Source organism: Monodelphis domestica, chromosome 2 (genome assembly GCF_027887165.1).
Source record: "Monodelphis domestica isolate mMonDom1 chromosome 2, mMonDom1.pri, whole genome shotgun sequence".
Lineage (NCBI taxonomy): Eukaryota > Metazoa > Chordata > Mammalia > Didelphimorphia > Didelphidae > Monodelphis > Monodelphis domestica.
The window spans coordinates 213,332,852-213,360,809 of NC_077228.1; the positions used below are offsets into that span (position 1 = coordinate 213,332,852).

At 40.9% G+C, this 27,958-nt stretch overlaps 1 protein-coding gene across 1 annotated transcript; it reads right to left on the reverse strand.

The window, feature by feature from the left end:
• Positions 1-136: 136 nt before the first annotated feature.
• On the reverse strand, positions 137-27,869 carry LOC100027651 (E3 ubiquitin/ISG15 ligase TRIM25-like). The gene is made up of 7 exons (XM_007482666.2): positions 27,727-27,869; positions 14,495-15,192; positions 6,232-6,327; positions 5,467-5,700; positions 2,776-2,938; positions 2,396-2,458; positions 137-841 (listed from the first exon to the last, which is right to left on the reverse strand). Exons 2-7 carry the CDS (start codon positions 15,083-15,085, stop codon positions 288-290), a joined length of 1,701 nt encoding a protein of 566 aa, XP_007482728.1. The 5' UTR covers positions 15,086-15,192; positions 27,727-27,869; the 3' UTR covers positions 137-287.
• Between the last annotated feature and the right edge of the window lie 89 nt (positions 27,870-27,958).

Below are 27,958 nucleotides of genomic sequence, written 5' to 3' on the forward strand. Positions count from 1 at the left end.
AGGATAGTGGATTAGGATTACAACCTCTGGACACTTCCGGGCTTCAGGAGACCCCTTTAGCTTTATCCATCCATCCCTTCCTTCTGACCCCCCCCCCAAATCTCCAGACTCCCCGCCAAATCTCACTCCGCCACAGTTGTCCTTGGAGTGAGATAGAATCCAATTTTATTTGTAATTGAGACCTTGGCCAAGAGGGAGGGCGGCGGCGGCGGCGACTACGACGACGACGACGGGAGGCGGCTTGGGGAGGAGACGGCCCTCCCTCCGACCGACCGTCCCCTATCCCGTTAAGACTCGGGGTATTGCTTGAGGGTGATGGAGGCCCCGCTGCTGACCATAACGGCCGGGTAGAGTGGCTCCAGGAAATTGGTGAGAAAGCGGTAGATGAGGCTCATGCCTCCCGCCACGCCGTAGAAGGAGAGGCATCCGGCGGGGTAGTCCAGGGCCACTCCGATGGTGCGGTAATAGCCCCCTTGCAGCACAGTCTGCGTGTTATTGTGCCACACGGAGAACTTGAGCGAGTCCCACTCGAGGCACCACGAGGCGCTGTTGCGGCCGATCAGGTAAACGATGTTGCGCCGGGGTCGCCCGCTGGGCGGGGGGCTGCAGCTGTACGTGACACCCACGCAGACCCACGAGTTGGACACCTCCGCCTCCCAGTAGTGCTGGCCCTCGGCCATGCTGCGTGTGCACAGCACCTGGGGCCACTGGTTGAAGCCCGGGAAGGGGCCCGAGGCGTAAGGCTCGAGAAGGATGCCCAGGTTCAGCACCGAATGGGTCTCCTTGAAAAGGAACAGCTCCTCGCTGGCGGTGGCGGAGTCAAAGTTCAAATTGCAGTAGCCTGATGAGGGGGATAAGGAAGAGGAAGGAGGGAGGGACAGCGTTGCAGACCAGGGACTCCGGAGAGAGAGAAAAGAAGTGCTGATTTGCCTATCACACATGTTAGTTATTCATTCAGCATTCTGGGGACCCCTGATCTCTGGGGGCTCTGCAGCCTCTTTCCCTCTAGTCTCTTCTTCACACAAACTGAGCTGCTTCAGCCTAGATTGATGACCGTTTGGGTCTTCTCCAGGTTCCTTCAGCAGGGGATCAGAGGGAGGCTGGGGCTGACACTTACCTGGTCAGAGACCAGCTCTTACAGGGAGGAACCCCACACTTAGCACAGTGCCTGGTGTACAGCAAGTAGCTAATAAGTACTTGTGACTGCGGAGGGATTGTCGGTTGAGCACCTATTGTATATCTAGCTGGAGAGAAGGCACATAGGAGTAGGAAATGAATCGAGGGGTTACTATCACAGGATCCCGTGCTAAGCCCTGTCAAAACTCTGTCCTGCTAAGAAGAGGATACAGATATGGTCTTCTTACAGAAACTTTTCATGAACAATAACCGGAATGCAGAACTCTGTTAGTATGTCTCTATGGGATGGAGAACATTCCCTACCTGTCCAATCAGGGAAAAGAGCTCTGTAGAGGGTGGCACTTTGCTGTGAGTTGAAGTTGATAGAATGGGAAAGTTGGGTCTTGGTTATGAATTTGGGTATGAAGCAGATGGAATGGGGACTTAGCTTGTGGAAGAGGGCAGGGGACCAAGGGGAACCTGTCCCGGTCAAGGCCAAAGGAATATGATACTCTCTCCCAGTTTTGCCTTGGTTCCATTGGATGCTAGCAATCACCCAACTGTGGCCAGTGGTTGTGCCATATCCAGGACCTAGGCCACCTATGTATGGCAAGCTAATATTAGGGTCAGGAGAAGCTTGGGTCTCCAAGTTGTGCTTTCCAGTATAAATTCTTCTCCCAGTAGACCTACAGAACTTCCCCTCCCCTCCTGACAGGACTGCCTAAAGTCATCCCTGAAGTTTCCAGATTATTTGCTTAGTGATTGGGTGGGGAAAGCTAGAGAGGGCTGGTAGCTCTCCCAAAGAACAGAATGGAAGGAGCATAAGTAGCAGAAATGACTTTTTTTTTTAAACCTTTACCTTCTGTCCTAGTAACAATTCTAAGACAGAAGGGCTAGGGCTAGACAGAATTAAATAACTTGCCCTGAGTCACACAGGTAGGAAGTGTCTGAGGTCACATTTGAATCCAGGTCTTCCAGAGTCCAGGACTAGTGTTCTATCCATTCTGCCACCTAGTTGCCCCCGGAAATGACTTATGAGTGAAGTCCCTCCAAGTCTACATCAAAATCTTAGTTAGAACAGATCTTAGTTATCATCTAGTCCAACCCCTGGTTTTATAGATAAGTAGAGGTAGAGGTCTAGAAAGTTAAATAATTTGCCCAGGATCACAGGTGGCAGAACTGAGGTTTGAACCCAGGTCCTCTGACACCCCTTTCCCTACTTCACCTTATTGTTTTCATCCTCCTCAAAGGGCAAAGCATTCTAGCACCCTGGACTCACATTTCAGTAGATTCTTCCTGTCCACAGCTGAGGGCAGGACCTCATAGGAACGCATCTTAATGCCTAGGGGAGATAAAGACCTTTTGTAGGTGCAGTGACTTCAGTTGAGAAAAGCCCCAGACTTCCTAACAGCTGGTTTCTCCCAGTCACAGGGGGTCAGGTTACTGGACAGAGTGGACCAGGGCAAAGGCCAACCCCCACCAAAAAAGTATTGACAACGTAGGTTCCTCCCAGTCTCTTTACCCTCTTCCCAAGTTCCTTCCCAACTAGGTAGAGATGTATGGAAAGAAAGATAGGGGGACAAACAATCCCTAGTCCCTAACTCCTCTTCACTCCTTTCCTCAGCCCTCATCAAGCCTTCTTTGCTGATAAACACTCACCCTTTAGGAGAAGCTGGTTGACAAATCGGAGGCCCACCACAGCTAGCTGGGCCCGCAGCTCTGCCAAGATCTCTGAGAGCCGAGGAAAGCTGTTTGTTTCTTCACAGGTGGTACCCAGCAGTGACTCTGTGCAGGCTGGAAACCGCTTCAACCTCGGGAACTCCTAGGAGGTGGGATGAGCTGGGGCCAGGGACCCAGGGAGAGGAGCCCTCTCTGTCAGCTGTGTGCCAGGCAGTGACTGGGAGCTTCTTGCTGCCCCAAGGGTGGCAGCTATGGCAGTGAGGGAGGTGGCACACAAGTTGCCCATCTTTCAACTCCCATGCCTTCTTGTTCCCTCTTTCCCCTCCCTATCTTCCTCTTTTTTTTTTTTTATCCTGGCAAGTGCTCCTAGCTCAGGGTGCTGACATATTTATGGCGAGACATGGCTTAAAGTATGGATCAGTTAGGTGGGTAATTGAGGGAGGGTCACTTTTTTTTTTTTGGATGAGCCTTTGGAATTATTCTAAAGTGCTTCTTTCTTGTTTTTGTTTTAATCTCAGGTTCTAAAAAATAAAATTCTGAACAGGATAAGAGAAATACAGGAATGCCCCAGCTTGCAAAATCATCCTTGGTCCATTCCATTTCTCCTCTGGGAAGCAGCAGCTGGTCTAGACTAGAGGGGAAAGGGGACTGTAGGGAGAAGTTTGCACCTTCTAGACCTGGCTTAGCATGACCAAGGTAAGTCATTCAGAAAGAACATGACACAATGATTAAAGGTTAAAAATGGAAGAGACCTTCTATGATTAATGTATTACATTTCTTCCTTAAAGATGGAGGGATGGTATCTTGGGGGTGGTCAAGATCTGACCTTCATGATGCAGATGAGGAAACTGAGACCCTTAGGAGTTAAGAGACTTGCCAAGGATTGCCAGACCTAGTAAGTATCCAAAGCAGAATTTGAATTTGGGTCTTCCTGACTCCAAATACACCTCTATCTCCTAGCAGCCTCTGATAGAAATTATCATATCAATAATGTTCTGTTATCCTGATAGAAAGATTAAGGAAGAACTTTCCAATATATAGGCAGCTAGGTAATGCAGTGAATAGAGCCCTGAACTTTGAATCAGGAAGACTCATTGTCATGAATTCAAATCCATCCTCAGACATTTACTAGCTATGTGACCCTGGGCAAGTTATTTAACCTTGTCTACTTCAGTTCCTCATTTATAAAATGATCTGGAGAAGGAAATGGCTAACCAATCCAGTCTCTTTGCCAGGAAAATTCCAGATGGGATTGTAAAGTGTTAGGCATGACTGAACAGCATCTCTTAACTGCCTCTTGTGGGAAATTGAACTACTGCCCTGATATAATAGAAGGATTAGGGAAGAACTTTCCAACAAAATGGGAGGATTGAGAGTTGTAGAAGGGGACTGAGCGAGGCATTCTTTTTTATTCCATCTTGGTGGGGGAAGTTGTAATAAGGCTTTGTCCTCAGTTTATAGCCTTTTGAAGCTTCAGGGCTTATTCTAGAGTACTGATCATCAAGGGCAGGACTCGCTGAACTAACAGCGAGGGAAGCATAGCATTGTAGGAATTCAGCAGCATAGCTCCCTCTAAGGTGGAAAGAGCTCATTCTGATGTAACCCCTTAATTCTTTGCTCCTAAGCTTTCCTATACATAACTCAAAGGTTATCTTCTCCAAGAGCTCCCTTAACTATTTTACCTCCTACTACCCAGCTGGTAATGATTTCCGACTTTGCTTGTACTTCTCCTAAGCACAAATGTATTACTTAAAAAAACAACAAACCTCACCATTTGTCTTAGAATCAATACAAAGTATCAAACAGTAAGGGTGAGAAATGGGGGTTAAGTGACTTGCCCAGGGTCACATAGCTAGGAAGTATTGGAGATCAAGGTTTGAACTCGGAAACTCCCAACTCCAGACCTGACTCTCAATTCACTAAGCCACCTCGCTGCCCCAAATGTCTTGCTTTTGTATTATAACTGTTTGTGTAAATTCTATCATCCAAGTAGACTGTGAACTCCATGAAGGCAGGGACCATTTATCTTGACTTTGTATTTCCCGGCTGCCCTTAGTAACATTCTGTATGCACATATTTAATTTATACCTGTTGAATTGAATTAAATTTTATAAAGAGAAAACTGAAGCCCAGAGACAGAATAGAATCATAGGATTTAAGAATAAGAAGGAACTTTATCGTTCATCTAGTCCAAACTAAAACTCACTTTACAGATGAGGAAACTGAGGTCCAAGAAAGTTAAAAGACTTGTCTTACTACATGTAAGAAGTACAGTAAGTAACAGGGTTAGGATTCCAACTTGGGTCCTCTGATTCCACATCTCTTTTATTTTGTAAACTTGGCTTCTGTCTTAGAATCAATACTAAATATCGGTTCCAAAGCAGGAGAGTAGCAAAGGCTAGGCAATTGAGATTTAAGTGACTTGTGTAGGGTCACACAGTTAGAGAGTGTCTGAGGTAAGATTTGAATTCAGGACCACTTGTCTCCAGGCCTGGCTCTTAATCCACCAAGCCATCTAGCCCCTGATTCCACATCTAACAGTGAAGTGACTTGTCCTTGGTTGCAGAGCAAGTCAGAGGCAGAGCCAGGAGTAGGACCCAGGACTTCTAGATTGCTATGAGACCTGGGTAAAGGCTTGGGAAAGGGCAGGGTTATGCGAGGAACTCCTACCTCTAAAAACTGTTGGTCACTCTGGTTGGTAAGCAGACTTCGGAGCCAGACACTGTCACCCTCTAGTTCTAAGAGGCGACTATGGCTTTGTTGGATAGAGCTTCCCAGTTGACCCAGGGCAGCTGCCTCCTCCTTTTCCACAAACTCCAAGACCTTCACCTGCAGTCGCTTTACCTCCCTCCCGATGTCCGCGAAACAACGATTAACATCCTCTCGTACTGTCTGGATCAATTTCTGGAAGGGGAGGAGAGAGGAATCTCTGACCTACCCCCACCTTGGGGATCTTGAGTCCAAGGTTGGGAGTGCCCATATGGCACAAGGTACTTCCCAGTGTCTGAGCCAAGACCCTCCCTGCCCTTGGTCCCCAGTTGAGCCCCTCTGGTGAGGGAAAGAAAAGCAAATGCCCAGTGGTTTGGACAGTAGCTTAGATCTAGAGCTAACCCATGGCCTTTGCCCTAAAATGACCTCATGGGCCAGAAGCTAGCAATGGAGTTGGAAATCCAGACAAGGAATTCTAAATGTTCCCATCCCAGTTGAGCTCATCCCATCTCAATTTATCCTATCTCATCTTATCCTATTCCATCTCAATTTATCCTACCTATCTCATTTTAGCTCATTCCATTCTACCCTACCCCAAACCATTTCATTCAACCGGAGAAGTCAAGGATGGAGGTGTTAGATGGATGCTGGCTCCCTGGATGCCTTTCTTGACAGCCTGACTTGACGCCCTGGAAGCCCGGGTTAAAGGATTTATGCCAATCTTACCGTGAGGAAGGCTACCCGACCACGATGCTTCTGGCTATCGGATGCAATGATCAGCATCTGGTTTTCTACGTTGGCTTGGACTTTCCGAACTTCTACCTGGGGCAGAGGGGAGGGGATGCAGAGGAAGTCACCCCCTTCAGAAGGACAGACTTCAGAGGGTTCTGTCTTCCCTTCCCCTGCTGCCCAGGTTTCTCTTTTCCCTTAACAACTGCTGCCTTTCAGAAATTTTGAAGTCCTTTTGCCCGGTTGACCCCCCTGTTTGAAGGCAATAGACAATGCAGAGATGGACAGACACAGATGAATTATGGAATGGAACATTGGAAGGATGTTATAAGGATAAGTCCATCATTGGAGACCCCATTGGAGCCGCCTTCCAAAAAGAGGCTTTGGTGTCATACTGCAACACATAGCACCAGATTATCTTCATGGAAGTGATGATAGGCTGCTCTTTTCCTTCTCCCTTAACATCTTTCTAACACATCCAGGGCCCACATGTTGCTCTGCAAAGTACTAGGCTCTCTTCCTATTTCCAGACAGGGAAATAAGAAGTCACATCTAGGCCTGGTCCTGAAAGGAGTTGTTTTTTTTTTTCTCTCTCTCTTTTTTAAAGCCTTAGTCTTAGTGAGAATTCTAAGACAGAAGAATGGCAAGAACTAGGCCAGTGATTAAGTGACTTTCCCAGGGTCACTCACTCAACACTAAGAAGTATCTGAGTTCAGATTTGAACCCAGGTCCTCCCAACTTCAGGCCTGGTGCTCTAGCTACTGTGCTATACTTAGCTGCCCTGTGAAAGGAATTTTCTCACCCTTAAAATGAGGACAGAGGCAGCATGACATAGTAGATAGTCAGCCTTCAAAACCAAGACAGTCTGAGTTTAAGATCTGGACCTGATTGGGCAAGTGACTTACCTTCTCTCTATACTGCAGACAACACACTAAGATTCTAAGTTGCATAGAAGGAATCTACATTGGTAAAGAGCTCCCTATTCCAAATGAAATCACAGGTTCAGTTCCTATCCCTACAGACCAGGGGATCTTTTTTTTTTAATGTTTTATTTTATTTTTCAGTTTCATGTAGAAACAATTTTTGACAATTGTTTTCTGACATCTTATGATTCAGATTCTCTCTCTTTCCTTCCCTCCCTCCCCACAAGGTGGTAAGTGGTCTGCTATAGGTTATACCAGTGCTTTCAAGGAATACATATTTCCATATTCCCTTTGTCATGACAAGACACATATCACATATGTAATAAAATGCTCATAAAGGAAATAATGTGGGAAATGGTAAGCTTTGATCTGCACTTGGACTCTTAATAATTTTTTCTTTGGCCATAGATAGCATTTTCCATCATGAATCCTTGAATTACTGAGAATAGTAAAGTTCTTTCATAGCTGATCATCGTGCATTATTTCTGTTACTGTATACATTGTTCTCCTGGTTCTGCTCATTTCACTTTGCATCAGTTCATATAAGTCTTTCCAAGTTTTTCTGAACTCATCTTGTTCATCATTTCTTGGGTGGAATAATATTCCATTACCACCATATGACATAACTTGTTTATGCACTCCCTGATTGATGGACAGTCCTTCAGTTTCCAATCTTTTGCTACCATAAAGAGAGCTGCTAAAGATATTTTTCTACAGGTAGATCCTGTCCCCTTATCTCTGATCTCTTTGAGATAAAGACCCAGTAGTGGTCAAAGAATATGCATAGGGGCAGTTAGATGGCTCAGTGGATTGGGAGCTAGGCTTAGAGATGTGAAATTCTGGGTTCAAGTATGACCTCAGACACTTTCTAGCTGTGTGACCCTGGGCAAGTCATTTAATCCCCAATTGCCTAGTCCTTACCATTCTTCTGCTTTGGAACCAATACATAATGAGTCTAAGGCAGAAGGTAAGGATTAAAAAAAATTTTTAAGGGTATACATAGTTTTATGGTCCTTTGGAGTGTGGTTCCATTTGGCTCTCCAGAATGGTTGTATCAGTTCACAATTCCACCAACAGTGTATTAGTTAGACCAGGGATTCTTAACCTTTATTTTATGTCATGTCTTTGGCAGTCTGATGATGCCTATGGACCCCTTCTCAAGATATTTTTAAAAATTGGAATTGAAGGGAATGCTAAATTATAGTTAGAGGTTAGTACAAATAAAAATGTAATTATTTTCCCCATCTGAGTTTATGGTCCATTTGGGGATCCATTCATGAACTCTAGGTTTTGCTATATATATATATATATATTTAATTATGTTTGGATTGAGAATCATAAGACATGAATTAGACCATTGCCTGGTGGTTCTTGGTTGACAGAGGATAGAGGGAAAGCAAAACTACTTAATTCTTAGCTTACTTCTGCCTTTTCTATCTAGAATAACCATCAGAATACATAGAATATGTAAAAAAGTAAGAATCACAAAGGATGGAACTGAAGTCAAAGAAAGGTGAGATTTAAAAAAAAATTATGCCTTAAAATAATCATATGCATATGTGCAAAAATATGTATAGCAGCTCTTTGTATGGTGGTAAGGAAATGGAAACCAAGGCAATTTCTCAATGAGATCCTCTCAATTTGAGAATGATTGAAGAAGTTGTGGTATTGTGCTGTTAGAAATGATGAAGGGGATTGTTTCAGAAAAACATGGGAAAACTTGTACAAACTGCCACAAAGTGAAGTGAATAGAACCAGGAGAATAATGTACAGGGTAATAGCAATACTCTAATGATAATTAATTCTGAATAACTTAACTCTGTTCAGTATAATGATTGGCCAGAAGTCCAAAGAACTCATAAAAAAATTCTATCTACCTTCAGATAGAGAACTAATGGACTCAGAATGCAGATGGAACCATATTTTTACCTTTATTTTTTTTGCTTTTTTTTTGGTTTTTATTTCAAACATGGCTATTGTGGAAACCTGTTTTCCATACATCCTTTGTATGTATAATGGGTGCTATTTTTTACCATCTCAACTAGTGGGGAAAGGGTGGAAGGAAAGAATTTGTAACTAATTACAAAAATAACCATTTCTAAAAATGAGCATATACATTCAGGTCCCAAAGAATTATATTCCAGAAAATTGAAAGAACTTGGACATGTCACTCTTGAATTAATGCTAGTGATCTCTGAGGACTAATGAAGCACAGGAGATATTGAACGGTCTAATTTTTCAGAGGAAAGAAGTAGATCCTGGAAACAGTTTGCTGTCAATTCACTGGTAAAAATTTTAGATTGAATTATTAGATGGGTAGTTCATGAACCCTTAGAAAGAAGAACCACCATTAACAGGAAGCATTATAAGCTCATGTTAAATAAACTAACCTCATTTCCTTTTGGTTAGGATTGGTAGCTGAGGACAGACCTCGAATCAGTCCAAATTTAGTCTCAGACACTTACTAGCTGTGTGACCCTGAGCAAAGTCACTTAACCCTGGTTGCCTCAGTTTCCTCATCTGTAAAAGGTGCCAGAGAAGGAAATGACGAACCACTCTAGCATCTTTGCCCAGAAAATCCCCAACGGAGTCAGTGAAGAATCAGACAAAACAGAAAAAAAACAACTTAACAAAAAAATAACAACTGGTATCTATGTAGTACTTTTAAGGCTAGCAAAGCATTTTACATGTCAACTCACTTGATCTTCACAATCACCCTGGGTAGTAGTTGCTATTATTATCTTCATTTTTACAATTCAGGAAACTGAGGTAGATGGCATTTAAGCGACTTACCCCAGGTTCACCTAATTAGTGAGTGAAACAGGATATGAATTCAAAGTTGTTGGTTTTTTTGTTTCCAGCCTAGCTCTCCATCCACTACACTGCCTAGCTGCTCCTACTGAGAAATGACAGGTCTAGGGTCACTCAGCCTGTATTTGGCAGAAACAGTCCTTAGACTTCAAGGCTCACTTCCTATCTACTGCACCCCAGTTGAGTGTTTCCCCTCTCACTTCCTCCCCCACAAATCTCAAGAGGTTGGAACTATGGACTTAAACTAACAAGATGGTACAGTATTGAACAGGATAAACATAAAGAGTTCCACCAAGGTTTAAAAAAGCAACTCTCAAGTATCAGGGTGGGAGAGAATAGTTTCTTTGAAAAAGACTGAAAGATTTTAGTTGGCTTCAAACTAAAGATGAGAAAACAGTCTAACGTGATTGCCCAACAAGGAATAAGATTGTTATTGTTCAGTCGTTTCAGTTGTATCCAACTCTTCCTGACTCTGTTCTGGGCTTTTCTTTTTGTTCATTTATTTTCAACACTATTTTATTTTCCCTCCAATTACATGTAAAATGATTTTTAACATTTCATTTTCTAAAATTTTGAGTTACAAAATCTCTCCCTCTCTCCTTCCCTTGTCACCTCCCTAAGATAGAAAAGCAATTTGCTATAAGATAAGTATCTTTGTCAAGAAAATCCCAATTTTTAAATGTCTTCTTCCAAAACATGACTAATGTTTTTATATGATGTGTGGTCATATTAAAAACTTATTTTGATATTAGTCATGCAGAAAAAATAGTTTTAAAAAATGGAGTTTTCTTGGTAAAGTTACTAAAGTGGTTTGCCATTTCCTTCTCCAACTCATTTTTACAGATGAGGAAACAGAGGCAATCAGGGTGAAGTGACATGTACAGAGTCAGCTAGCAAGTGTTTGAGGCCAGACTTGAACTCAGGAAGAAGAGTCTTCCTGACTCCAAGCCTGGCTTTCTCTGCACTGTGCTATCTAACTGCCTAAGGAATAACATACTGAGCTATTTATTTGAGGATTAGCATCCAGGTCAAAAGAAATGACCAAGTAAGTCTCTTGCTACAAATAGGATGGTGAGAGGGGGTCACACAGCTAGGAAGTGTTTGAGGCCAGATTTGATGAATCTTCCTGACTCTGAGTCTGGTATTCTGGCTTATATTGTGTCACCTAATCAATGTAAAGCCCTTTGCAAATATTGAAGTACTAAAAATATATATGACCCAGGACAAGTCACTTCACACTGGTTGCCTCAGTTTCCTCATCTGTAAAAATGAATTGGAGAAGGAAATGGCAAACCACTTTAGTATCTTTGCCAAGAAAATTCCAATTTTTAGAGATGTCTTTTACATCATGACTGATATGAAAATGTTTTCTACATGACTGAGCATTTATAATCTATAGCAAATTGCTTATTTATCTCAGAGAAGGGACAAGGGAGGGAAAGAATTTGTAACTCAAATTTTTAGAAAATTAATATTAAAAATTGTTTTTACATGTAATTGGGAAAAATAACATAGTATCGAAAACCAAAAAGTCTGTGGAGTTTAAAGCTTTAATAAATTTAGAAATATAATTGCTACAAACTTACAGAAAGCAACATTTGAAAGGTTAATTATCTAAAATTTTAAGATGCTGATATGTTTCTTAAAAATCAACATAACCTCTATCTTGTGCTAAATCTCTAGGTCAATTTTCAAAATTCATGAAAAACTTTTACATTTGCTGCTAAATGACAAAAAGTATTGCATTCATAATCTTGGTGCATACAGGAGTTTTTTAAAATTTATTAAATTTATTTTTTTATTAAAAACCCTTCCCTTCCCTCTTGGAATCAATACTGTGTATTGGTTCCAAGGCAGAAAAGTGGTAAGGGCTAGGCAATGGGGGTTAAGTGACTTGCCCAGGGTCACATGGCTGGGAAATGTCTGAGGCCAGATTTGAACCTAGAACCTCCCATCTCTAGGCCTGACTCTCAATCCACCAAGCCACCCAGCTGCCCCCATACAAGAAAGTTTTGATGTGGACCCATGAGAAAACATCTACTAGCTCATGGGACCAAAGCGGGCAACCCAACACGACTACTACTCATTGGTCTAAGAAAATGTCATCTAGAAAACTAAATAATATTTTAAAATTTGATATTTGAAAGTCACAAAACTAAATAACAATAAGAAATTTAAGTAATGACACTCTCAAATGATGCATTTTGTGTGTCTGTAACATTTATACCTCTGAAATTATTAAAGCTTTTAACTGCACTGGGACTTTTGGGATATGCTGAATAAATGCCAGATATTATTACTATTATTATTTTTTTAAACCTTTACCTTCTGTCTTGGGATCAATACTATTTCCTTGCCTGTAACGTGACCTGGAGAAGGAAATGGCAAACCACTTCAGGATCTTTGCCAAGAAAACTAAAACCCCAAATGGGACCATAATGAGTAGAATACAACTAAAACAATGAATAACAAAAATCTCATGCTCCATTTTATTTATTTATTTAAAAACCCTTACCTTCCCCCTTAGAATCAATACTGTATATTGGTTCCAAGACAGAAGAGGGCTAAGCAATGGAGGTTAAGTGACTTGTCCAGTATCACATAGCTAGGAAGTGTCTGAGGTCACATTTGAACCCAGGACCTCCCATCTCTAGGTCTGGCTTTCAATTCACTGGGCTACCCAATTGCCCCTTAATGCTTCATCTTAGACCACAGAGTCTATGACTATATTCCAGCTGGGTTATGATGACCATAGGCTGAAATAGATTCTTGGCATGGATTAAGAAGATCTAGTCTTTGCTGAGACTCTGCTAAGGAATGTGTCCCCTAGAGTGGGAGAGATAGGGAGCATCATTCTCAGGGATGGGGAGAGCAGAGTGACTGACTGGACATTGCTGAGACTGGACATCTGTATCCCATTGGACAGCAATTGGGAAGGGAAGGGAGTGTGGGAAGAGAAGTCAATCAGAAACCGTGTGAGGAATGCTTGAAGGGGTACTGGGCTCCCATAGTTAGATCTGCCCCAGTTCCCTGGTCTCCCTCAAACACAGCTGTGATGGGGCATCCCTAAGCTTGTAGCATGCCTGTCTCCCCTTGAGCTGTTCCCTCATCCTGAGCTTTCCTCTACCACAGTGGATGAATCCTAAAAGCTATGTATGTAGTTTTACTATTATTATTACTTTTCCTAGTTCTAGAAAATAATTAAAATAAAATATAAAATAGTCCTATAAAATAAAAAAATACTGAATAAATAATTTAATTTAGGTCAAATTGTCATTTTTATTGTATTAGCTCAGCCTACCCATGAGCAATTAATATTTTCCCAATCATTTAAGATCTGACGGTGTGAAAAAGTAATCATGTTCATATAATTCCTATGTTTGTCTTGGCGAGTAGACTCCCAGGTATTTTATACTTTCTAGAGTTATTTTGAATGGAATTTCTCTTTCTAGCTTTTACTGCTGACCTTTGTTGGAAATATATAGAAATGCTGATGATTTTTGTGGGTTTATTTTATATCCTGCAACTTTGCTGAAGTTATTATTGCAGCTAGTTTTTTAGTTGTTTCTCTAGGATTCTCTTAAGAATACCATCCTATCAAATGTAAAGAGTAATAACTTTATTTCCTCATTGTCTATTCTAATTCCCTCAACTTCTTTTTCTTCTCTTATTGCTAAAGCTATTAATATGATATTTTATATGATATTTATATATGAGATATAATATGTAAAAAACAAAATTTAAATCTATACTATGCTCTACTAAATATACTATAACATAACATAATAAATTATAATATAACACACTATAATATAACAACATGATACAACATAACATAATATTATATGACAATATAATATAACATAACATAATGCAATATGACATAATATAACATAACACAATACAACATTACATAATACAACTTAAGGTAACATAATACTATAATATAGAATAACATAATATAACATAACATAACAATATAATGCAATAGCATAATACAATATAACATAGCATAATGTAATATAATATAGTATAGTACCTGACATAATATAACAGAACACAACATAACATATTGTAACATAACAACATAATGTAACAACATTAGTATAATATAACAATATAAAATAACAACATTACATAATATACTATAACAATATAACATATAATATAACAAAGCATAATACAACTTAACATAACAACATAATATAACATAACATAGTATAATATAACAATGTAATGCAATATACTATAACACAACACAATATAACAGAACAGAACACAGTACAACATAATATAACATAACATGATACTGTAATATAGTATAAATAACATAACATGACAATATAACACAATATACTATAACATAACATAATATCATATACTACAAGATAATATAACATAACATAATCTAATTAATAATTAATCAATAATATTAATGCTCAATAACAGTGCTGATAATGGGCATCCTTGCTTCTGGAGTTTTCTAAAGGCTCCCCCTTCCCTGTTCCCCAGCCTCCCTCCCTCACCTCCTTGCGGGCTCGCTCCTCCTCCAGCGGGATGGTGTCATGATTCTTGTGCTCCTCCAGCAAGCAGGCCCCACACACACAACAACCCTCTGTCCGGCAGTAGAGCCGCTGAAGCTTCCGGTGTTTGCGGCATAACTGGGCTTTGAGATCCCAGATGGGCTCCAGCAGCCGGTGGCCCTGGAAGACCTGGTCCTCATAGTGAGTTCGTAAGTGGTTCTCGCAGAGGGAGGCTGCACACTGCAGGCACGACTTGACGGATTTGAGTTTTTCGGGGGAGCAGAAGTCACAAGGGATATCTCCAGGCCCTGCCACTGCTCTGTTTGGCGCTGGAGTCTGGTTCTGGGTGAAACAGGCCACGATCTCTCCCAAGATGACGTTCTTTCGAAGGTGGGGTCTGGAGGTGAAGACCTCCCTGCACTGGGGGCAGTAAGGTGTTTCCCCCATGGCTGCCTGGTGGTCCCAGTAGTCCTGAAGGCAGTTCATGCAAAAGTTATGCCCGCATGCTGTGGTGACTGGGTTGCGAAACACTTCCAGGCAGATGGGGCAGAGGACCCGGTCTTCAAAGATGCAGAGGCTGTTGTTGTTACTCATCTTGACTTGGGCTTGTGGGATGATCTTAGGGGGCAGGGAATGAGGGGAAGGGTTGAGTCACGGTGGGTCAGATGGGATGTGATGCTTGAATCAGTTCTGGGAGGGCCCTGGGGAAGGGAAAAACAGAAGATGTTGTACGTTTTGCAGATGTCATACACACTACTAGCTGTGTGACCCTGGGCCAGTCACTTACCCCTGTTTGCCTTTAAAAAAAAAAGACTCTTCCTAGCTGTGTGACCCTAGGCAAGTCACTTAACCCTCATTGCCTAGCCCTGACCACTCTTCTACCTTAGGACCAAGAAACAGAATTGATTCTAAGAAGGAAGGTCAGGGTTTTAAAAAAAAAGTTTGTTGAATTGAACAGGAAAGAAATCATTTCTGTCTGGAGTGTGCTAGAAGCAGCTGGCACTGGCTTTTGAGAGCTGATTGTAAAATATTTTCAGTGTGAGCATTTATAGCTCAGAAATTGACAAATGTTACCCATCAGTGCATGATCTATCTTTTTAATGATTGTTGAAGCTTATGTAATGAAAAAATGTGAATAATAATGTGTTAAATGTTCTACATACTGAAGTCCAATAATGCAGCCTGCTCAGAGGCTGGGGTAGGGGTAATAAGGGTGGGAGGCTGGAGTAACTTCTCTGTCTACAGGAAAAATATGGTGGGACATCTCGCCCTTGTCTTAGGGGAAAGCTTCAAAAGAAAGGCTTCCTAACCTTTTTCTCCCTGGACCTAAACTTAAGTTTTCAGTAAACCTTCCTGTACCCTGCAATAGGAAAAGGAAAAAAAAATTCTAGAGTTTACCATGTGTATTCATAGAAACAAAATACAGAAATTAACTTCAACAATTAAAGGCTAATCAGAGGTCTTGTAATTTACCAAATATTCCATGTACCTCCTTAATGAGCTTTTCCTACTGCTTTGTACTATGTGTACCCCAAACTGGAACCCCTATCCTACAGGATGGGTTAATCACTTAGCCTTCCATACAAACAGGCCACCTGGGAAGCATGGAGTCTCCCCAGAACCAAGAGAGAAGGGAGTGCTAACCTAAGGAGAAGGCAGTAAGAAGACAAAACTCAAGCTGAAACATGATAGTGTGGGATTTGGGATCATAAGATCTAGGTTTGAATTGGTATAATAATGGTTTTTTAAACCCTTACTGTCAGACTGAGAATCAATACTGTGTATTGGTTCCAAGGAAGAAGAGTGGTAAGGGCTAGGCAATGGGGCTAAGTGACTTGCCCAGGGTCACACAGCTAGGAAATGTCTGAGGCCAGAATTGACCCCAGAATCTGCCACCCAGCTGTCCTCTAGGTTTGAATTCTGTCTCTGTTACTTAAAATGACCAAATGTGATCTTGGGCAAATCCCATTTTAATTTCTCTGATCCTCCATTTTCTTATTTTGCAAAATGAGAAAATTATACTTAAATGAGACTTTTAAGGATCCTCCAGGATGTAAATCTAAGATTCTCTACTGATCTTTTTCACTGGCAATGGTGCAGTAGTCCCAAAGACTGAATGCCATGTTCAAGGTATAAGGCAGATAATAATAATAACAAGAATAGCAATAAAACAACAATTAGCATTTATATAGGGGGTTCACAAGGCATTGTACACGCAAATTTCATTTAATTCTTATAACCATCCTTTGGCAAATGCCATTATTTTTAAAAAGTAATTAATTTAGAATATTTTTCTATGGTTATATGATTCATGTTCTTTCCCTCTCCTCTTCCCTCCCTTCACTCAGAGCTGATGAGTGGTAAATGCCATTTTTATCCCCATTATGCAGAAGAGGAAACTGAGTCCCAGAGAAGTTAAGAAAGATGGCGGCTTAGTAGTAGCAAAAGCTGAAACCACTCAGGATACTTTCAAACCAGAGAGATTCAGATAATTGCCTAGGGTGACTCAGTGTAACCGCAAAAATGTAGGTTTCTAGACTGTGAGTTGCCAAAACTGTAAAGATAATTTTTAGTGCCTTGATCTAAATAAAAAATAAGTGGTCGCCATGGGAAAATTCCCAAATATGAAAATACCCAAGTCAGCTGGGTTTTATGGAGATTTTAATTAATACAAATGAAGGAATTAAGGAGAGAGAGAGAGAGAGAGAGAGAGAGAGAGAGAGAGAGAGAGAGAGAGAGAGAGAGAAAGAAGAGAGAGAGAAAAAGAGTAGGAGGGGCCTAGGCCAAATGGACTGAGCCTTAAGAGAGACTAGTCAGTCTTTTATCAGTCACCACAAGATCATCCCAAGCAAAACTCCAGTCCTTTACTGAAATCCTCAACTCCTGAACTGAGTTCAGAGACCCAGCTCTTCCAACTAACTCCAAACTCCAACTAAGTTCAGAGATCCAGCTCCTCCAAACTAACTCCAAACTCCAACCTCCACAGCGAACTCCTGACCTCCTTTTAAAGAGAATTTTCTCTTATGTCACCTCCCCTAAATTTTCACATCTACCAATCACAGTAGACACTTTCCCCCAGGACTGTCCATTCTTAGTTCACATCTTCTTTTGTTATCACCTTCTCTGATTAGATTATATTTTGTGAGTATTTCACATCTCTTTGCTAAGCTTGCCCATTGTAAGATGCTTGGCCTTTTAGTGATTAATTTAACCTTTAAAGGTACTTAGCACCCTTTTGTATTAGATCTAAAAATAGACCACCTAGCTTAGGGATTTTGCTTCACTACGAGTTGGGGACTTTTCATTTTTCAGTAAGGAATTTGCAACTTTATCTTCCCCTAAGGCACTGTCTAAGCAGGGTGGAATAATTTTAAAGTTCTCAATACATTCCTGATCAAGTACCTACATTGTAGATCAATGGGGAATAGCTTAATCAAATCTTCTGAAGTAGAGTCTGAGCAGTTTTAAGATTCACATCAGTTAACAGGTGGCTGAGTGAAGTTGAGAACTCAAATCTCTTGGACTTCAACTCTCACCTCCTATCAATGCTCCCAGGCACAGTCAGATGAACCAGTGGAAACAAGGAAGAAAAGAATGCAAAGGGAATGGCAGTGCATGAGCTTCCTATTTATTCTAGTCTGAAAGTTCACTAAATAAAATAAAATTCAATAAAAATTGCTAAATATTCATGGTACATGGGGACTAGTGAAGCATTCAGCATCTTGCACATATTAGGCATTTAAAATATGTTTGTTGAGAGGTAGCCAGGTGGTACAGTGGATAGAGGACTAGTACTGATAGCCAGAAAGCAGAGTTGAAATGTAGCCTCAGCTACATCCTAGCTGTGTGGCTCTGGGCAAGTCACTTAATCCTGATTGTCTTATAAAAAAAAAAATCCAACTGATCTCATGTACAAACCTTACAAATAGGAATAGCATCAGTGGTAACAGTTTCTCATCACTGATACTCACTTGTTCTGCTGAGAGAGAAAAAAAAAAACCTACAAAAGATAAATGTCATGCATGCCAGTCTGACTGACAAGCACCATTATGTCAGTTTGCTTGATGGGGGTTCGACTCAGGAGACAGTGAGACCAGAGTAAGTTAGCAAAGCTTTAATGGAGGAAAGAAGGGGAAGTCCAATGCCAGTAGTAATGGCTGGGGAGTCCCATGAGGGTGGAGGAATGGAGGAAGGAAAGAAGGGGAAGTCCAATGCCAGTAGTAATGGCTGGGGAGTCCCATGAGGGTGGAGGAATGGAGGAAGGAAAGAAGGGGAAGTCCAATGCCAGTAGTAATGGCTGGGGAGTCCCATGAGGGTGGAGGAATGGAGGAAGAAAGCCTAATGCCAAGAGAGTTGCCTATGGAGTCCCAATTGAGTGGGGAAAAATATGGGGTGTTATAAGAAGGGGGCTGCAGGGAACAAAGCAATTCTGGTCATCTCTATTGGTTGTCTCTGGGGAAGGTGAGCTACTTGGATTAACTTCGTTGGATGTCCCTGAGAGGGGTGAGATGTTAACCATGGCAACCATTGTGTTTGTTGACTTTCAGTTGCTTAGCTGGTTTGTTGGCTCTTTTGTCTAGTTAGGGTTTCTCAGTCTCCAAGTTTGTGATTGTTAAAAAATAATTGAACTAGATAGAAATCACTTCTATCTAGAGCATGCTAGAACTAGCTGACACAGGCTTTTTTTTTCCTTTTAAACCCTTACCTTCTGTCTTAGAATTAATGCTGTGTATTGGTTCTGAGGCAGAAGAGAAGTAAGGGTTAGGCAATGGAGTTAGGTGACTTGCTCAGCTAGGAAGCATCTGGCTAGACTTGAACCTAGGACCTTCTGTCTCTAGGTCTGACTCTCAATGCACTGAGCCACTCAGCTGTCCCCAATACAGGTTTTTGAGAGCCTGTTGTAAAATGTTCATTGTGAACATTTATATCTCAGCAATTGGCAAATGCTATAAATCAGGGCTTGATCTATTTGTGTGTGTGTGAGTGTTGAGACTTAAAGGAAATAGGAATAATACAAATTTAACTTAAAGTATGTGATGCTTTATATTTATTAAATATCACCCCCCCCAAAAAAAAATTACCAGCATACCTATTGCTTTCATTTCAGGCAAGGAAAGGAGTTAAATTATTCAAAAGGGGGAAGAAAAGCCCCTTCCTCAGGAAGTGGTATATCTCTTCCTTCTCTCTACTCACAAGGCCACCACCCTAGTTTATATTCTCTCATCTTTTTATAACAGTCTCCTAATGGGAAGCTGAACTGTCACAGTAGATGGAGTGCTGGGCCTAGAGTTAGGAAGACTCATCTTGAGTTCAAATCAGGTCTCAGATACTTACTAGTTGTTATGATCCTGAGCAAAGTCACTTAACCTTGTTTGCCTCAATTTCCTCATTGGTAAAATGAGCCAGGGAAGAAAAATGCAAACCATTTCAGTATCCTTTTTAAAAAACCCTTACCTTAGCATCAATTCTAAGAGAGAAGAGAGGCAAGGGCTAGGCAATTGGGGTTAAGTGACTTGCCCAGGATCACACAGCTAGGAAGTGTCTGAGATGAAATTTGAACCCAACTTCTTACGATTCCACTGTGCTATCTAGTTACCTCTCCTGGTTTCTTTTTAAGTCTTAGCTCAGCTGCCATCTCATATTTTTTCTTTCCTTATCTTAATAATAATATAAAAGCTAGCACTTATATAAGACTTTAAGGTTTACAAAGATCTTTTCAAATTGAGGGGATAAAGTGATAGTGAGAAATAACGGAGAGAGAGGGAAGAAGGAAGGAAGGAATTAGGGAAGGAGGAAAGGAAGAAAAAGAAAAAAGAAAAAGACAGAGAGAACACCTTGGGTGTCTTTGACGCTTAGTGGGAAGAAGACGGATAGTGATCCAACAATTCAGTAATGGGGGCTAGAAAGGGAAAACCAAGATTTAGCAGTTCTCCTGGAAGTGAAGGGCAAGATGAAGCATTCAGGAGAAGAGGGGTGTACTTGACAGTTCAAAGCAGAAGGAGGCCTGAACAAAGGCCATTAGACTGCAACCTTAGCCATTTTCGATATCATTGGTAAAAAACAGAAAGGACTGCAAGGACTTGGGTGAGCCGTGAGAAAGTAAAGGTCAAGGGTATATTACTCTAAGAATTTGGCTGTGAAATCAATCAATTGGTCAGTAAACATTTATTAAATGTCTGCTATGTGCCAGGCACTGTATGTTGCAATGCTGTGAAAGGGTAGAGGTGTAAGGAAGGATCGTTTCAGGAATAGCCAAGTCAAATGCAGGGTTTGGTGTTTTTTTAAAAGATGGAGCGGAGCTGGGCACGTTTACATGTGGTAAGAGAAGACCAAGAAGGGGAGCCTGAAAATGAGAGGGAATAATCGAAGGGGTAGGCTCCCCAAAAGGAAGAAAAGGTATGGAATGTTATTGATTCATTCAGTCCTGTTCAACTCTTTGTGAACCCATGAACCACAGCTCTCCGTGGAGTTTTCTTTTTTTTTTTCATTATCAATATTTTCTTTTTACCAATTACATGAAATAAATTTCCACAGAAGTTTTCCAAAGTTATAGCATCCAAATTGTTTCTCTCCCTGCCCCCCTCCCAGAGCTGGCAAGCAATTCGATCTGGGTTATACATGTATTATCATGCAAAACACATTTCCATATTTTTGTAAGAGAATACTCATAGAAAACCAAAACCCTCCATGAGTTTTCTTGGCAAGGACACTGATTTGTCATTTCCTTTTCCCGTGGATCCAGTGAACCCTTTTGTCAGGCAATCAGAGGTTAATCAGAGGTTTGCCCAGGGTCACCCAGATGGGAAATTATCTGAGGCTATATTTGAACTCATGGCTTCCTAACTCTTAACCATTGGATGAAGAGTTCATAAATTTTTGAAAAGAGAAGCATACTAATAAACCATTGGTAGAGCTGCAAAATAGTTCACTTCTTCTGGAAAGTCGTTTGGAATTTTGCTTGAGTGACTAAAATATTGATCCTCTTTGGCCCAAGGAGGACTCTGAAACATCCACAATAGCACTTTTGGGTAGCTTTGAAGAAATGGGAAAAAAAGAGGAGCCAATCTGTTGAGGAAGGTCTAAACTGTGATACATTGAATGTGCTGCACTGTAAGAGATAAAAAGACTTGAACAAGCTAATACTGAATGACATCCTCAGCTCCTGGAAAACAATATTCAAAAGGATTATGATGACATAAATGAAAAAGAGCAAAAACAAAAATCAAAGTGAATATTGCAGAATAATAATGATTAAGCTTTGCTCTGGATAAGAGATTTTTAAAAATGCATCTTCTCTTTCCTCTTCATGAAGATGGAGCACTATGGGTGTGGGATATATATAGTATCAGATTTTGTGGATGTTCTGGATAGTTTTGCTGAATTGTTTTTTTTTCTCATTTAAAATCTTTGTTAGAAGGAATGGTTCACAATATGGAAGTATGTTTCCCAGATAATTCATATATAACCCATTTACTGTCTCCGAGAGAGGGCAGGCAAGGGAGAAAGGAGAAAGGTTTGGATCTTATAATTTTGGAAAATGTATGTTGAAAAATTTTTTTACACAATTGGGAAAATAAAATATCTTTGAATTAAAAAAAAAAAGGAATTGTTCACCATTCTAGGGGGAAGGAGAGGGATATGCTTTATTGTTTATTCCTCTATCTGAAAGTTAATTTCTTTAATTACACATGTAAGCAACAAACAACAATACTGCTAACAGCACCTTTAACTTTGTCACTAATAGAAATTGCTGTATTCCTTTTTTCACATTCTATTATTTTGTAGAAATATTGAAATCCCATTTACATAGAAGATTACTTCAAAATTAGTATAGTTATTTGACCTGGAAACAGATCACCCCATATTACAGTCTTCTTAAATGCAGACTATATTTCACTGATTCCCTTTATAATCATATATATCTTATTTTATGGATTAAACATTATTATGATGATTTTATGAGTCACTACACTATAAGTGGGGTCCATCATATACATATACAACATACAGATATGGTCATTGATCTAAATGAGCTAAGAGGGATATACTTTAAAGTCAAAATGATATAACATGAAAATATCAGTATGTTTTTTTAAAGAGCACAAGTAGGGAGTATTGACTTTGTCAAGAAGGGCCACCTTTTACTCAGATATTAGAGCAGGAAAAAAATGGAAAATAAGGAATTTTCTCTCAATTGAGGAATGGCTGAACAGATTGTGGTATCTGATGGTAATGGAATATTATTGTACTATAAGGAACAATGAACTGCTTGATTTCTATAAGAACTGGAAGAACCTCCATGAACTGATGCAGAGTGAAATGAACAGAACCAAGAGAACATTGTACACAGAAAGTGAAATATTGTGGAATGACCAAAATTAATCAACTATGCTACTAGCAGCAATGCAATGATCCAGGACAATCCTGAGGGACTTATGAGAAAGAACTGTGGGAGCAGAAATGCAGAAGAGAAACATATGATTTATCACTTGTTTATAGGTGTACATGATTTGGGATTTTGGTCTTAAAAGATTACTGTATTTCAAAAATGAATATGGAAAGGGACAATAGTATATAATTGAACTCTGCAATTATAAGACCAAGATCATGAAGGAAGGAAAATGAGGCCAGAAAAGTGGAAATAGATGGAAAGAATAAGAAAGTCCTGGAAGTTGGGTTTAGGGGGACAACTAGGTGGCTCAATGGATAGAGGTCCAGGTCAAAAGAAAGGAAGTCCCACAGTTCAAAACTAGCCTCAGATACCCACTAGGTGTGTGACCTTGGGCAAGTCACTTAACTCTAATTGCCTAGCCTTTTACTATTCTTTTGTCTTGGACCCAGTACTTAGTATTGGTTCCAAGCTGGAAGAAGGGCAGAACCAAGATGGCAGCTTAGTATCAGCCAAGCTGGAAGGCCAACAAGTACACACACACACACACACACACACACACACACACACGCACACGCACACGCACACGCACACGCACGTAATATTAAAGCTCCTACCACAGTAAAGAACACAAAATAGGTGCAGAGGAAGCATTTTCATTGGATTATTTTTTAGATATAATACTATTGCACATCTAGTAGGCTATAGTATAGTATAAACATAATTTTTTTAAACCTTTATCTTCCATTTTAGAATCACTTCGGTGTATTGGTGCCAAGGCAGAAGAGCCATAAGGGCTAGGCAATGGGGATTAAGTGACTTGCCCAGGGACACACGGCTGGGAAGTGTCTGAGGTCAGATTTGAACCCAGGACCTCCCATCTCTAGGCCTGGCTCTCCATCCACTGAGCTACCCAGCTATCCCCAAACAGTTTTTATATGTACTGAGAAACTAAAATATTTGTGTGACTCCTTTGATTGCGATATTCACTTTATTGCAGTGGACTAGAACAAGACCTGCAATATCTCTGAGATATGCCTGAGTTGAAATTCTTGAGTATGAGGGCAAGGTAGACTGTGAGATGTATTGGGAATTCCTTAAAGAGCAGAGAATATGTGAAATTGAAAAGCTTTTAAATAAACAAAGAATGCAGCAAGGTAAGAAGGGAAATATCAATTGGGGGGAATTGCATCAATTTTCTTTGACAGGGATCTGCTTTCCAATATATTGATTATCCAGTCATGTCTGACTCTTTGTGACCCCATTTTTGGGTTTTTCTTGGCAAAGATACTGAAGTGGTTTCCATTTCCTTCTCCAGCTCGTTTGACAGATGAGGAAACTGAGGCTAAAAAAGTGACTTCCAGGGTCATGAAGTTTAGTGTTGGAGACTGGGTTCAAATTCCTGAGTCTTCCTGTCTCCAAGCCTAGTGCTGTATCCACTGCACCACCTAGTGGAGCCATCCAATATATGACGAACTAACAAAACAGATGGCTAGCTACCATTCTTCAAAAGATAAATGGTATCATTGGCTTTTGGAGGGGGGAAGGGAAAGAACATGAATCGTGTAACTGGGGGGAAATTTTCTAAATTAAATAAATAAACTTAATTTAAAAAAATTAAAAAAAGATAAATGATATAAGGATATGAATAAATACTTCTCAAAAGAATTGCAAAATAAGTAACAACCATATGAAAGACTGCTCCAAGTAATTAATCACAAGAGTATTGAAAAACAGAAAAAAATAGAAAAAACTAAAACCTCTTAACTTAGCAGATTGACAGAGATAAAAAACAGTGGAAATGGGCCATGTTAAATGGATTTCTGGAAAGCAGGTAGACTTGTACTTTGTGAAGCTTTGAATGAATCTGACTATTCCAAAAAGTAATTTTAAAAAGCGGCTAAAATGCCCCTGTGCCCTTTAACATAGAGATCCCATTGTTGGATATGTATCCCAAAGAGAAATGTTATATGTACACCAAAATAGTAAAGAACTGGAAACAAAATAGGTGGTCATCAATTGGGGAACGGCCAAACAAAAGGTGGTATCTGAATGTGATGGAGGATAATTATGTCATAAGAAACAATATGAAAAATTCACAGAAACAAAGGAATTCATATGAATTATTATAAGCAAATGTAAATAAGAGAAGAAAAAAAAGGCAGTTAGGTGGCTTAGAGACACTACCTAGCTGTGTGACTCCAGGCAAGTCACTCAACCCTCACTGCCTATCCATGTGTTGGTAAGCCTATGGCATGTGTACTTGTGAGTGCCCACAGTGTTTGAGGACATTTTTCACATGTCCTGCCTCTCTGTCCAGCTGTCCATTGCAAGCACTTCCTCCCTCTGCTCTCTGGGGTAATGCAGGGGGCTTGTAGGGGGCTCACAGGTGGCTTGAGGGTGCCGTTTGGACTCACAATCTTTAAAAGGTTCACCAACACTGGTTAGCCCTTACCACTCTTCTGCCTTAGAACTAATACTTAGTCCTGGTTCTAAGATGGAAGGTAATAATTTTTTAAGTTGTAAATAAGACATAGGAAGACTATTCAAAATTACTGTAATAATATCAATGGAAAGGAGGAGAAATTATATGGTATGTAAATATTAAGATTTGAGAAAATGTACTTCCTCCCTTCATTGTAGAAGTGAGGAACTATAGTTATGAATTATATCATTAACTGACAGACTCAGTTGAAGTATTGATTCACTTTGATGAGTTGGGCTTTTTTCTCTCTTTAAAAAAAAATTGTTAGAAGGTATGCTTCCCCAGCATTTGGGGAATCATTATATTATGGTGTATGAATGTATTGGAATACTATGGTTCTATAAGAAATGATGAAAAGGATGGTTTCTGTGAAACTTAGGATGATGCGCAGTGAAGTGAACAGAACCAGAATATTTTATATAGTAATAACACCATTTTAAAGAAGAACAATTTCAAAAAACTTAAGTGATTAAACACAATAACCAACTCTGATTTCAGAGGATTGATCATGAAGAATGCTGCTCACCTTCTGATGGAGAGATGATAGGCTCAGGGTACAGAATAAGACATTTTCTTTCTTCATGTGCATGTATATATGTATGTACACACACCTATATATTTTTTAAAAATCCTAACCTTATGTTTTAGAATAAATACTGTGTTTTCATTCTAAGGCAGAAGAGGAGGAAGGGCTAGGCAATGGGGGTTAAGTGACTTGCCCAGGGTCACACAGCTGGGAAGTGTCTGGGGCCAGATTTGAATCTAGGACCTCCCATCCTCCCATCTCTAAGCCTGGCTCTCACTCCACTGGGCCACCCAGCTGCCCCCTGATTGATTATTCTTAATTGTTATAAGGGTTCTGCTTCTCACCTCCAGTGGGGAGGGAGGATAGTTGGTGATAGGAAGATAAAATAGAATTTTGTTAATGGTAAAAAACAATATATATATATATATATACATACATACATATCTATCCGTCCATCCATCCATTCTCTCTCTCTCTCTCTCTCTCTCTCTGTCTCATCTCTCTCTCTCTCTCTCTCTGTCTCTCTGTGTCTCTGTCTCTGTCTCTCTCCCTCTCTCCCTCCCTCTTTCTGTCTCCTCTCTTCTCTGTCTCCTCTCTCCTTCTCTCTCTCTCTCTCTCTCCCTCTCTCCCTCTCTCCCTCCCTCTTTCTGTCTCCTCTCCTCTCTTCTCTCTCTCTCTCTCTCTCTCTCTCTCTCTCTCTCTCTCTCTCTCTCTCCCTCTCTCCCTCTCTCCCTCTCTCCCTCTCTCTCTCTCTCTCTCTCTCTCTCTCTCTCTCTCTCTCTCTCTCTCTCTCTCTCTCTCTCTCTCTCTCTCTCATCTATGTACACACACATATAAAGAAGAAAACGTTTCCTAAGTAGCAGATGGGAGGGATATCTTCATATATGAATGTGATCTTTTAAAAGGCATCAATAAAAATAAGATAAAAAATTAAAGAAAAAGAATGGTCTGGAGGCCAGCAGATGAGTGTGACAGAGATCTGGACTGGGCGATATGGATGAATGGAGTCAAAGTCAAAGTAGAAGAGGTTGTAGGGGGCTGGTCTGGAAGTGGCAATAGGAGCAAGGAATGGGCCCATTCATCTCCAGGACCAACATGTTGGGGTCCATGAGAGGAGCATCCCTTATTGGAGATTCTCTATCTTCTGGAGAATCAAGTTTCCATTAACCTCAAAAGAAAGAGAGGATTTGAAGGGATACAGGGTGGATGGAAGTTAAGAGGAGACACAGAGGATATGAGTGGTAGTCCTGGGGTAGGGCTGAGATGAAGGATCAGAGTTTGGAGAGGAGGGAAAGAGTTTTGCTTGGACACCGGGCTAAGAGGAGCAGGAGCTGGGCGCTTGTCAACCACAGAATGGGGGAAGAGCTGGCTGACTGGGGTATCCCACCTCCTCTAGTGCCATGCTGCCTGAGCTCAGTCGGTGCAGACAGGTGATGGATCCCTGTTGCTGATCCCTGTAAACCTAAGTGAGCTGGACATGTAGACTGTGGGTAGAGGCAGCAGCTATTTTGGCCACTGAGTAACTGGTATTCCACTCTCATCCCAAGTTGGTGAGAAAGGAGGCATCCATAGATGGAGCAGGTGCCCAGAAGGCCAATGTGTAATAAATGTTTGACTGAAGGAACTGAATCGAAAGCCCAAGTTACATAGGCCTCCTGGTGTGCTCCCTGGGATGGAGCCTAGCCCCCCTGCCCTGGGCTGGAAAGGGAGAGGAAGAGTGGGGCAGATTGCACCGAAAGACACCCATTAGTCATCCAGGTCCCCTGGGGGGCACCCAATAGTCTAGGGTGACCCATGACCATTACCTTTCCTTAACCTGGCCACTGCCTTCTTACCTTTCCCTTTAGCTGCTGCCCAGAGGTCTCCCTTCCAAGGCCTACCCCTCTGCTTTGGGGGATTGCCGGTGGCTCAGCTGGGTGACTTCACAATTCAAGCCTCATCAACCCCAGAATTCTCCCTGTGATGTCAGTGAATGCCCAGGAGGAAGTGGGGGTGGGGAGAGGTTGGCAACCATGGTGGCAAAGATCCTAAGTTGAGTGGGCTGGTGAGCCAGGTCTTGTCTCCAGG